Source organism: Delphinapterus leucas, chromosome 13 (assembly GCF_059928025.1).
Source record: "Delphinapterus leucas isolate spDelLeu-1000000601 "Yukka" chromosome 13, BTC_Dleu_Yukka2, whole genome shotgun sequence".
Classification (NCBI taxonomy): Eukaryota; Metazoa; Chordata; class Mammalia; order Artiodactyla; family Monodontidae; genus Delphinapterus; species Delphinapterus leucas.
This window is the reverse complement of record NC_143141.1, coordinates 86,820,513-86,833,796: the sequence shown is the minus strand read 5'-3', so window position 1 is coordinate 86,833,796 and position 13,284 is coordinate 86,820,513. Positions and strand designations below refer to the sequence as shown.

Genomic DNA, 13,284 nt, shown 5'->3' with positions numbered 1-13,284 from the left:
GACACTGCTTTAGGTGCTGGGAATATAACAGGGAAAAGAGCACAACAATATCCCTGTGTCCATGTTTTACATTATAATGAGGAAAGATATACATTTATTATTTATAAATGTATTCATATATTTATTATTTATATAAATTTACAAATAAGTAAATAAATATAGAAAGCTTTTGTGTTCAATGGAAAGCTACGCATACTCTAGAGTGGGGGCCACAAACTTTTCCTTAAATGACCAGGTAGAGATTTTAGGGCTTGCAGACCACGGGGTCTTTCTGTCGTAACTACATAGCTATGCGTTTTTAGTCAGAAAGCTGCCATAGACAACATGTGATAAATGAATGCGTGCACTGTGTTCCAGTAAAACTTTATTTACAAAAACAGGCAGCTGGTGCTTACGTGTTTAGTTTGCCAAACTCCTGGTCTAGAGATTATCTGATTCTGATTCCATGGGATATATTTTACAACTCTGTAAATTGCAAGTAACTGACAGCAATGCAAGATAATTGTCTATAGTCACGTAAATGCATTCTGTCCTGGACAGATAACCCTCCATAACTTCGGAAAGGCCTATCTATTTATTTGCACATCCCCAATTCAATATCACTTTATTCCACGTAAATCTGTGCTATTTTAGACTTCACCTTTGATGACATGTACCCGATTCCCTTATTTAATTAATAAGTTAAATGAAATTTTCAACACGTATTCATTTGATACCTATGTGAAAGTCATGACTTCACATTTCTCTGAAAATTATCCTGTAACAGTTTTAGAGGTCTCACCAAGATGCACAATGGATTCACCTGACAGTGTCAGGGAAATTCCATCACCAGAGAAGCACAGCCAAGCGCAGCTTTTCTTCTTGGCTCCATATGAATCCAAAGGGGCAGCGGGACTTCGGTAACTCTGTTTCTCTAACTTTAATTTTCCTCTCTACTAATTCTGTGCTTGGGTTTTGGTTAATTTATGGCCTATAAGTTATTCCCCCTTGCTGGCAGCAATGACTGGGGATTTGGTCTTATGCTCTAACCATCTGGTGATCCCTGTAAATAGATAGATGGTTTACAGATATCTAGTTTCTAATGGGTGAGAGAAAATGGAGACTCTGGTGTTTTAGCCTTTTCCTGTTTGTGGGACATTTTAAGTTACGATAGGAGTTAAGATGCTATGCTATGCAAAATGATAAGCCTTTGGAAGGTTTAGGAAGAATGATAGACTCTGATTTTTGTTTTTATTTTTATATTTTAAATCAACCTGGCTGTCGTATGGAAAATAGAATGCAAGAGAGACAAAAGTGAAAGAAGAAAGATCAGTTAAGAGGCCACTAAGGTAATCCAGATGAGTGGTAGGAGCGGAAGTACTGAAAAATGGCTGGATTTGAACCAATATTGGAAAAAGAGTTGATGTGACATTCGGATGGACTGGACGAGGAGGCGTAAAGAGAGGGGGAGGAAACATGGGGGTGCCTGCGCTCTGGGCCTAGAAACTGAGGAGACAAAGCTGCCTCTGCTGGAACGGGAGACAGGCAGGGGTGGGGCGGGTGGAGAGCTGGGATCAAGACTTCTGCTGCAGGCACCTTAATACAGGGCACCAAGTAGACGTCCAGGTGGAGAAGTCCAGTAGCCCAGTGGCTATGTACCTCTGCAGCTCCGAGAGGAAGGAAAGGCTGGAGACAGAAGTTTGCAAGTCAGCAGCACGCAGGTGCCTTACAGAGCATAGGGACAGATGAGCTCCCTGGGGGAGAATAAACAAAGAGACAAGCACTAAGCCCCAGGGCTCACTAACATTTGGGTCAAGGGGAGAGAGCTGAGGCCCAAGCACTGGGCCATGCCAGCAGAAGCCACCAAAGAAGACCAACTGGAAGGGCCGACTGGGCGACGGGAGGAGAACCAAGAGAATGTGGTGTTCTAGAAGCTAGGCACAGCCTGGTCAACTGTGTCCAACGTTAACTAGAGATAAAGTTAAGTGATCTGCATACGAGATGTACTTTAAAGGAGAAAGCGCGTCCAACTCTCCAGGAAAAGCAGAACCTGCTCTGTTGGCCAAAATTCTCTCTGCTGTTTGCATTGTTTCTAGAGATTGTGGGACAAATTTGTCATTCACCATTTTGCCCCCAGGTGTGTGATGTGATCATCAGACAAAAAGAAGACCAAGGGACTTCCCTGGTGGTCCAGTGGGTAAGGCTCCACACTCCCAAGGCAGGGGGTCGGGGTTGAAGCCCTGGTCAAGGAATTAGATCCCGCACGCGTGCCACAACCAAGGGTTCGCATGCTGCAACTAAGAAGGCAACATGCCACAACTAAAGATCTCGTGTGCCGCAACTAAGACCCTGGGCCACCAAAATAAATAAACATTTAAAAAAAAAAAAAAGAAGGGCTTCCCTGGTGGTGCAGTGTTTGAGGGTCCGCCTGCCGATGCAGGGGACGCGGGTTCATGCCCCAGTCCGGGAGGATCCCACATGCCGCAGAGCGGCTGGGCCCGTGAGCCATGGCCGCTGAGCCTGTGCTCTTCAACAGGAGAGGCCCGCGTACTGCAAAAAAAAAAAAAAAAAAAAAAAAAAAGAAGACCAAGTCTCTAACCCTAAACTTTAAAACTAAAATGGAGAAGATAATAGCTATATAAAAAGGAGACATAAAATATCTGTAAGACACTGTCAAATCTAACGTTAAGCTAAAATAACATATTTACAATTTGGACAGCTGATAAAAATATGTTATCTATGGTGAAGGTAAGGAATAATTGTTAGAAAGCACTATATAACTATGTTCTTAAGCCTTCTGGAAAATTATGCCAAAACATACCCAAGCAGTAATATTTGAAATACTGGCCTTGAAAAAAAGAGGGCATCTCTGAGGGAGGTCACAGAAATACCTCGATAATGGACAATCTAATATAGTGGCTGAGTTTAGAAGTAGGCTGACAAGTTCAATTCACCACAGACAGAACAGTCAAAATTGTTCATATCTAAATTTCTTTGTTTCAGTCACAAAAGCCCATAGAGAAAAAAACACCAGTGAAAAGGTTATGATACGCATTTTTAACTCTTTACTGAGCAACAAAAACAAAATGTGCCCAAATGCAAATATCCATATATCTACTACAAAATTTTTCATTGCACTTCTCTAAAACTGACTTCCAAACACTACAAATATATTTCAAAAGCACCTCTCTGACCACCCCCAAACCAGGCGGCACTCGCTGACCTCTTGTCTCCTGGAGGGCTGAAGCACAGGTGTTTGATCTAAATCAGACTAAACCCCTCTGAACAGGAGCAAGTGAACCCAGCGATGGTATCTGGAGGCCATGGCTCTTTTGAAGACCTTTTGGGTTGGTGAGTGATAACTCACTGAAGTGAAGAGACTTAAAGACATTCACTAGACTGAATCTTTTATTACATTTCACAAAATTTGACTAAACTTCACTAATTTTTTTGCACTTCCTTTGGCTTTACATGCCTTTGGGAGGATATGTGCGTGTGTGTTACAACTAAGTGAAGCAAGCGTTCTTGAGATTTTATGCTTCTTAATACGTAGTCATCTCTCTTTGCAAAGACAGAGTTCTGGAGGTAAACATGCATTATGCCGGATAAGTTCAAGTGCTATTTTCTTAAAAGAAACAGAAGCACTGGTGCAAGTTAAATATAACCCTTTATGCTTTTAACTCTGCCCTATTTGCAGGTACTCTGGCTCCAAAAGTACTTTCCAAATTTAAAATATAATTTTAAATTAAAAAGTAAATGTTAAAATATTTAATACAGTTTTTTGATTCATTATAAAGAATAAAAACATCTCAATAAAAACAAGTATTTTGGGCTTCCCTGGTGGCGCAGTGGTTGAGAATCTGCCTGCTAATGCAGGGGACACGGGTTCGAGCCCTGGTCTGGGAAGATCCTACATGCCACAGAGCAACTAGGCCCGTGAGCCACAACTACTGAGCCTGCGCGTCTGGAGCCTGTGCTCCACAACAAAAGAGGCCGCGACCGTGAGAGGCCGGCGCACCGCGATGAAGAGTGGCCTCCGCTAAAAACAAGTATTTTTTTCCCCTAAGAAAATGTTTTAAAATAAAACACCTAACTGCCAATACTGAAAGATGGGTTCAGTGACATTGCATCATTATAGTGGCTTAAATTTACATGTTCAGGAAAAAAAAAAAAAACCAAACCACAGATCCTTAATCAACTGACTTTTATTCTTCTAATTCAAATAGCTTCCTAAACAAATAATAACTCTCTTCCCCCAGTTCACGCATCCATACGCATTATCACGCACGCAAGCCATCAACTACCCCGTCGTGAGTGGCCTCCGCAGCTCACTGACCCACGCGGGCTTGGAGCCCAAGGAGCATTTCCAACAGAGACAGTACGCAGCACACTGGCAGGTTTGGGGCTGGGTGCCACAGGACCTGGATTCCCTCTGGAGTCTATACAGTCGCCAAAGGTGTTAATTATGAAGAACTAACCTACGATTAAATTACATTTCAGAGAAAACCAAACTTGAAAAACTACTTCTGGCATTAGTCCTGAAAGCTGCCGTTGAATTCGGCCCTGGAATTTAAAAAACAAACAAACAAAATAACAGATCCTGGTCTCCGAGAGGGAAAAAAAGAGAGTACTGAGAAAATGGGGAAAGGGCTGGAGAAAATCCATTTGGTCATAAAAGACTAGTTAGCTATTGGGATATGTAAGTAGCAGAGAGTATATAAATCAGTATTTGTATTTAATCTAAAAGGACTTCAAGTATTCAAGAAAGATGGTATCAGGTAGAAAGGCAAAAATTAATAAGCTAAATAAAAGAACATTAAGCTGTCTTCATTTTTAGCACAGCCCCAAAGCAGGGAAAAAGAGTTTTCAGACCTGGTTTATAAGATGTTGATACAAATCACAGTCCCAACCTCCCATATTGGGCATGAATTATATATTAAACACACACTTCTCTGTTTCTATAGGCCTCAAACAAACCTTTGTGCCAAATCAGCTTGGTGAGTTTGATAAAATCTTATGAAAGATGGCAGGCTTTCAGACCCCTGGGCTCTCTCTGCTTTGAAGGAGTGTCACAAAGAAGAGGTTCCAAGTAAAGACAAGCGGCACTCGAAAACCTCACTCCGTGCAAGGCAGCAGGGCAGAAAGGCAGGTCAGGAAGGACCACTTACGTACCAGCTGCAGCACAATGCTTAACTGCACGAGAACAACTCTGCTCTCACTGTCCACACATGCACAGTCACCGGGGAGCAGCCTCTGGATTCTTTTTCACAGCGCTCAAGTTAAATCTGAGCTACAGAGTTGAAACTAAAAAGACCTTATAAGATAAGCTAACGTTTGTCAAGAAAGCAGTTTCTCACCACCTGGCCAGCATCTAGTCCCTCTCACATGTGCAAATTAAAGTTCCCAGAACTTGGAACAAAAAAGCCCACTCTGAGAAACAGACCCAGAGAAGCAGAAGGGAATAAGGGTCTCCTCCAGTTCTAAGAGTCTATCATCCCGTTTCTCCTCCTGGATTCAGGGAGGGACCTCCTCGTCTGCATGTTTACCAAGCAGAAAGCAGCTGTCTTCTTTGGTTCTTTCCTCTCCTTTCCTCCTCACATCCAATCAATGACCAAGCCTGTCTTACAACCTTGACAATCTTTCCAATTCTGCCCCCACTGCCACCATCTTAGCACAAGCTGGTAACACAGCCTTCCCGCAGAAGTACTCAGAACTGCCCTCCCCGGCTCCACACCAAGGGGCTCTCAGCCCACGACTGCTGACCAGCTGAGCTGACCCCGCATGCGGCCTCCACGCTCCATCTCAGATTCTGGCGGATTCTACACACTTCTGACGGGAGGGCTCTTCCATTCAAGGCATCGACGCCTTATAGGCAGCTGCGGACAACCAAAACACAGTGAGCACTCCTGAGAGGAAGACGGAAGGAGACCTCCACCAGGAGAAGGAAAGGGAGGGGCAAGCTGATTTATTCTGCCTCTCCTGACGTTCCCAGAGGGGCTGACGCTGCGAGAAGACTATTAACACTGGACCAAGGGAAGGCTCTTCTCGTGATCGACACAAGTCTTCATCAGTGGACACCTCCGGACACACCACCTGGCTATTCATGGAAAACAAACCTCTGAAATCACTGCCCACCAGATCAGACTTCTTTCAAATTACCCCAGGACCCCCAAAGCTCCAAATACTAAAAAGGGAGGCCTGGCCAAGGTAACACAGGGACCATCACCTCTCCTGTAGATTGCTACAGCCTGTTCTTGCTGCTTCCGGATTGGATCCTACCTAATCCATTCTCCTGATGGCAGCCCAAATAATCCTTCAAAACTGCAGATCTGACCACAGCACTCTCCCGCTTACAGCTTTTCCAGGAGTGCCTGCCCTGCACCGTCACACCTGGCCTCCAAGACCATCAGAGCCTGGCTGCGGAGAACCTTTTCAGCCTGAGCTACCGCCAATCCTCAAGCGCTAATGCTCGGCCACGTGTGTTATCTTCTCCCTGATCTTAGCACACAATGTTCCCTTTACTTCCAAGACCCTTCTCCCATTCTGCACCCCACCCTCTTCATCCAGGAGACAGAACCAGCCTTCTGGTCTCTCCCTGGAAATCAATTCCTCTGGGAAGGTTTCTCCGAGTATCCTCCACTTTTCCCACCAGTTTCCAGCCCCATGATGGGTTCCTTACTTCTGTTACAGCATTCATCACACTGACTGGAAATTGTCTACTTTCTTGTTTTATTCCCTAATAATGAACTCCTTGAAGAAAGGGGCAGGACCCTATACACTGTTACACTGCCAACCTATAGCACTGTGTCTGCCACACAGCTGATTCAATCACTTATTGATCAGATGAAGATAAAGATATAAACTAACAGGAATATGGAAGCAGTATCTGTGAGACTCCGGGGAGAAAAGGAACAAATGACAATTTAGGAAAACGGAAAAGCTGCTGTTTGAATAGCCTTCATTTCACTATCAATCAAAAGAAACATCTCAGAGTGCTTTCAACAACATATCAGGTTCCTGAAACCACAGAAAGTGAACATCAACAGAATACTTTTTTTTTTTTGAAATACACACATGGTTGAGATATTTCAAAAACCCATCATCAATATAAAGAACCTTCGTAACGGGAGGCTAACAGCGACTATAGAGAGTTCACTGCCCTAAAGATCTGATCTTCAACACCCCTCACGCTCCTCCCCAAATCTCAGAAAAGGAGATGTTTGCTAACCGTAATCTAATGCCAACTTTGTACTATATGCTTTTCTGTTTAGGTAAAGGTAGGGAAGCTTCTGGCAAACGTAACAGAAGAATTCTTTAAGGAAGAAAAAACGGCACAAGATTGCAAACTGCATGTCATCACTGATCATGGCAATCTAAGACAGTTTCTTTTATATAAACTCATTTTTAAAAGACACAAACTACAAGGAGATGACTGGAAGAGAACTAGACTTTTATTTTAGAGGATTAGATCTCCTGATCACTAATAGCTGAAAGTTTAAGATTCTGGAACGCTTTGAAACAAAAAACAAATGTAGATCTGAAGAATAAAGAAGAATTTCTACTATTTTAATGGGATATTAAGTAGTTTCCCATGAACAATGGTTAAGCATTATTTTACCGGTTCCAGGAAGCACAGGGAATTGACAAGTGAGCCACTGTGTCTAATTTACACAGCCACATGCAGACCCAAAGTCCCTCGACACAGTCAGCTTAAAAATACAGTATCTTTTCTTGTCCTGTTTTTATCATAACTCCTTTCTGTATCACTTACCGGAATGTAATAGATGCCCATCTTGGGGGTTTCATTGGCAGTAAGAAGCATTCCTAAAAATAAACACAATGAAAAAGGTAAACACATGGGGAAAAGAAAAGCTCCCTTTTCTACTCGTTTTACGGTTTGAAATGGGTGAGGTGCTCAGAACACGGCGAACGGCAGAAGAGCCAGACCGGCAGCCAGGCACCCTCGGAGTCAGCTTGTGGCCTGTGGTCCCTGACCCTCCCAGACGGGGCACCTTAAGTATCAGAGAGACCAGCCTCCCCATCTACAAAACACTTAGGCTGTCTGTACTAGCTAAGTGACTGAGCAGTTCCCGCCGTGAAGTGCTCAGGTCTATACAAAGTTCGCCATCATTTTTAAGGGGGAAAGTTTTAAGCTTCAGACACATAGATACAATGTAGTTCTGATGCACTATTTATTATAATATAATAAGGAAGTCAAGAAGGTTTTTCTCTGTTAATCAGGAATCAAAGAACCAAGGTAAAGTATTTCCCACCAAATGGCACAGCAAAGTAGTTCCTAATGTTTGAATGAAACTTTACACCTTAACAGAAAACAAAATAGCTTACAGGGAATGCTATGTGTAGCGACACTAGAAAAGACCCATACAGAATCCAACAGCCTGGGACTTCCCTGGTGGCGCAGTGGTTAAGAATCCGCCTGCCAATGCAGGGGACACGGGTTCAAGCCCTGGTCCGGGAAGATCCCACATGCCACGGAGCAACTAAGCCCACGCACCCTAGAGCTTGCGCATTGCAACTACTGAGCCCAAGCGCCGCAACGACTGAAGCCTGCGCGCTCTAGTGCCCCCGTGCCCCAACTACTAAGCCCACGTGCTGCAACTACTGAAGCCCGTGTGCCTAGAGCCCGTGCTCCGCAACAAGAGAAGCCACCGCAATGAGAAACCCGCGCACCGTAACGAAGAGTAGCCTCCGCTCGCTGCAACTAGAGAAAGCCTGTGTGCAGCAACAAAGACCCAACGCAGCCAAAAATAAATTAATCAATTAAAAAAATAAAGAATTTAGCGTCTGCAGACCTGCTTTTCTCGAGACCACACTATTCACTGTGCATGGGACGTGGCTCCCAGGGTGAGGCTGTGGATCAGGGCGGGGCTTCACAGCCACTTGGGAAGCATGTGAAAAGTAACTCATTTCGGGGCTCTACCCCAGACGCCGAGTCAGTACCCCTGATGTGTGTAGGGCCAAGCAAGCCATACTTCTAAGACGCTCCCAGGCGATCCTAGGGGTGGCCAGGCTGGAGACCCTCTGCCAAATGCTGCCACTGCCCCCTGCCTCCTCATATTCAAAGGCTCAAAGAAGAAAACATAATCTTTCTCTCCAAATTTGCTCTCTCTCCTGTGCTCCCAATCTCGGCTCCGAGTATCACTTCCTACTCATCTTAGTTCAAAACTGATCTACCTTTTACCTGGTGGACAGAACCACCTCTGGAAGCAGGGTCCTGACCACAAACAGCACCCAGCCACTCAGCAGCTCACTCCTGGGTCCGCACCAGCCGGGCACCACCTGCTTCCCACCCCATTCCTCCCAGAGCTCCTCCGTGCGCCGTGCTGTGCCCCTGCCCATCCTTCCTGCCCTTCTTATACTGTCCCCTCATGGGGATCACCTCACCTCCCAACTCCACCCAGCACCCCAGGCTCAAAGATCTCCTCTCATTGCTTCAGCTGATCTCTCTCTCTCTCTCTCTCTCTCCTGCCATCTGTATATACATAACAGAACTCTTCCTGCTTTGCCTCGTATCCCTCCATCAAAATTATCTGTGTACGTACGTCCTCAGAATACAACCCTGCTTGAGAGTGGGAAGTGTTCTCATTTTCCAGAATTCTTCACAGATTTGCCTTGAAGGGATTGTTAAACCTTAAAATCTGCCAGGTAATTTACTGAACAGCCTGCAACACAGAATATACGAAACCCACGGCTTTATGAGCCTGTGTATCATCATCAGGGAGCTCCAGCCTCCTCCAAATCCCTACACACGATTACCAATCACATAGAACAGCTAAAGCGCACACTACATAGCACCTCACCTGCCACCGACCTATGGACTGCTACCAGTTTCTACTAATAGCTAGGCTGGCTGAGGCCTAAGTCACTGAGAGGGTCACCTTCTCCATCATCCACGCCACTTCCTGCTCTTAATTTTTCAAGTAAATACAATATCCAAGAATTGTCCCAACCAAGCCAAACCCTGTCTTAAGAAACAAAATGAGTTTAAAACCCTATAAAGCATAACCTAGATTCATCTTGCAGAATGGCCCGTTGCTACATACTGCATACCTGAGTTAGGATAGAGGCAAACATCATTAATGTCATGTTCTGGCTCCAAGGAAGTAAATATTTTTCCCTAAAAGAGTAAGCAAAAAGGAATTATTAAAATAGTTAAAGGAAGACAACTTTTGGCAATGTGATATACAGAAAATAACCTGGAGACATAACTCCACTACACCCTGCTGATGTGAAAAAATAAAATCACCTAACTGAAATCACAGCATTTAAGTTCAAAACAATCTTAGAGAATCTGTTTTATCAATTTATCAAATCCTCTCATTTTAGAGAGGAAGAAACTGAGGCTCGGGGGGAGAGGTGACTTTCTTGGGAAAATGAGTATAAACTTTTAAAGATAATGTCTCAACAGGAAAGGGTAAAGTCTAAAATAAAGTTGTACATCAACTTTAAAAAATTCTCATAACCTGGAAAACACACCCTAGGTAAACTTGTCCTCAAAGAAACCAAAGATGAAGAGACGGTCAACAAGGCAGAATGAGGACGGTATCTGCCATACCTGCGTCACGAGGACCTGAGGGGGATCGAGTAAGATGATGAATATAAAACAACTTACAAAAAAAAATCCCATAAATACATAAAGTGTTAGCTATTACATAGCAAAGGGTAAATTTTTTTTTAATGTGGGGGGAAATATACTATAGTTTTAAAAATTAAAAGAAGTAAAAGAGAAAAGACAGAAAGTAAGTAGATGGGAGTGGAAAAAGGTGATGAGAAAGATAAACAAGGAAAGCAAGTCAAGCAGAACCAAGTAATTTGGGTGTTGGTCAAGAGGACGTATTTGGTCACTGCGACAACACCAAAATAAAACTTGCTGTAGCAACTACAACATGATTTCAAGAACCGCTGTTGAAAATGTCTGCCAGCTCTTGCATTTATTAACCCATTATTAGAGGCTCCACGGCAAAGTGGGGGCAGCAGTTAAAAAACTAATTTTGCACCCAGTGAAAAACAGCAGCCAGGTTCTAACTGAAGACAGACAATGGGACTCGCATGGCTACCTCCCTTTCGTCTCAAGTGCCCCCTGAAACAAAAAAACGGAAAGACGGAAGGAAAAAGGAAGGTGAAATGGGAATAATAGCATGGAACAAAAAAGAAAAGGGGCCACAGTTCACAGAAATCCGTGTTGGGGAAAACTATGCAGCAGTTAGAGGGCCTGGGAGGATGCGTCCAAATTGGTAAGTTTACCACTAGGTAGGATGGAAGCCAGGTCAAGGGAAACTTCTACTTTCCCAGTATGCTATGACCTTTCAAAAATAAAATGTTTGCATTTGTAGTATTAAAAAGAAATACTGTTTCAAAGTAAACTAGTTTGGATTATCAGAAAAGAGCAGAGAAAATTCCAGCCTAAGACACCATGTATCTTCCCAAGAAAGCCCTCAAAACCCTCCAACTCAAAGCAGCATAGTCGGTTCCCAGGCAATTGTCAGGGTAATTCTTCCAGGAATTGAGAAAAGCCGGAAGCCCTTCCTCTTCTCCCTAACAGAGTCTCAGGAGCTGCAAAGGTAACAGGGCTGGAGAGACGGGACACACCCCAAGGATAACTCTGAACCTCCACAGCACATCCAGAGAAAAAAAGAAAGGGAGCTAAGTAAGGTCAATACTTTGAGAGTTGACAAAATGAAAATGAAAAACAAAAGTAATGGTCCAAGCAGGCAGGGATTCTGCTCAGTAGCTGAACCATGACGGAGCTGCTGGTGGCATCTCTGCCCTAAACGCGGGCAGCCCTCACAGGAGAGACCGACGCTTGCCCTCCGGTAACTAATGCTGAGGCTGCTGGGCCCTCCACCTACTTCATCTCAAAAATGAATTTTTTTTTTGAAGTAACACTTTTTGACTAAAGATGCTGTTTGAAATCAATAAACGCAAAGACTCTTAAAAGCAACTGCTACACTGAATGAATTTTTTCCCAGTTGATGAACTAATCTTTTACTACTCTCTCAAAATACTTAGGTTTTAAAATGAAAAAGCAAAAACAGAAAGCAGAATAAAACCAGCAACACAGGGTTTTGCTACCTTTTAAATGACACTCAGAAGGGCAGGGAACATCAAATTTTCTGACGAAAATATTGTTTTTAAGAAAAGCACTATAAGAAATTATTGTAAAGGTATCATATCTAAAATCCAATTGTTTGACATGCAGAAAGGGTATGAAATTGAGATGTATAATAATACTGATATGGAAAGGTTAGTAGTAGCTCATAAAAACCTTCCAAGGGTTGTAAGACAGCCTCAAAATCTAGGGAGTTTCTCATGGATCAATCTTTTTTTTAAACAATGATTTACTCTCTACCTAACTGAACATGTAAAAATGCATGCCTGTTCTAGCAAACGAGGAAACCTTCTTAACAGGAAGAAAACAATCTTGACTGTCTTGAATATGAATAGTATCTATCCCGAAGGAACCGACTTCCAGTGAAGCGCCAAACGGTCTTTCTCGAGAACCCACATTGCTCAAAAAAGGCAACAGAAAGAAAAGAAACATTACATGGAAAATAGGCAAATAGTAAGTAACGTTAAAAGCAAAAAATACGTACTGAGTTCTTATTCCACATTTTGATAATTCGAGAGTCAGCAGACAAAATCAAATCTAATGAATCCTGGAAATGAACTGATTTAATGGGCAGCCCATATTGGTGATCCTTAACTAGCAATGGCTTATCAGACCGAAGATCATACAATAAAACCTAAAAAGAAAAAAAGTTATTTCTGTTTAAAACGAACTACATATTTTATCTTGAAACTTTTAAAACTTAGAAAAACGGCTGCCATTTGCTTCATTACCTTTTTTATCAACACAATGAACACCCCTCACTCAGGGTACAAAGATTCTAAAGTCAGCCAGCAAAAAATACTCCAGAAAAATCTCTTAAATTACCCTTCCAGTGTATGGTTTTATGAATTCAACCCTGAGAGTAGTTTTTAGGCACACTAAGATTGAGAACTACTTAGCTATATTAAGGAAGGAATCAAAAGGGAAGTCCACAAGAATCTGTGTCATTTATGAATTCAACAAATATATACACTGAGGGCCTACTGGGTACCAGGCACTGTCACAGCGGCTGACAGAAACAAGAACAAGAAGCATAATGAAGACAGTCCTGGTAGATTCAAGACAGATGGCGGTTGCAGGGTTATGACTTTCGGGGGGAGGGGGGTCTCTTCTGAGCCCTGTCTTGATAGGCAAGGGGCCTGGTGAAGCTGGATCTCAGTCCCAGGTGACAGATG

At 43.2% G+C, this 13,284-nt stretch overlaps 1 protein-coding gene across 2 annotated transcripts in view; it reads right to left on the bottom strand.

The window, feature by feature from the left end:
- Nucleotides 1-13,284, bottom strand: part of NOL10 (nucleolar protein 10) — a 97,367-nt gene that overhangs the window by 59,594 nt on the left and 24,489 nt on the right. For both annotated transcript variants that reach the window (XM_089923442.1, XM_022554120.3), the window contains exons 11-13: nt 12,594-12,743; nt 10,051-10,117; nt 7,751-7,803 (exon numbers count right to left, since the gene is read on the bottom strand). In XM_089923442.1, coding sequence (XP_089779568.1) covers nt 7,751-7,803; nt 10,051-10,117; nt 12,594-12,743 — 270 coding nt within the window. The remainder of the gene's footprint in view (nt 1-7,750; nt 7,804-10,050; nt 10,118-12,593; nt 12,744-13,284) is intronic.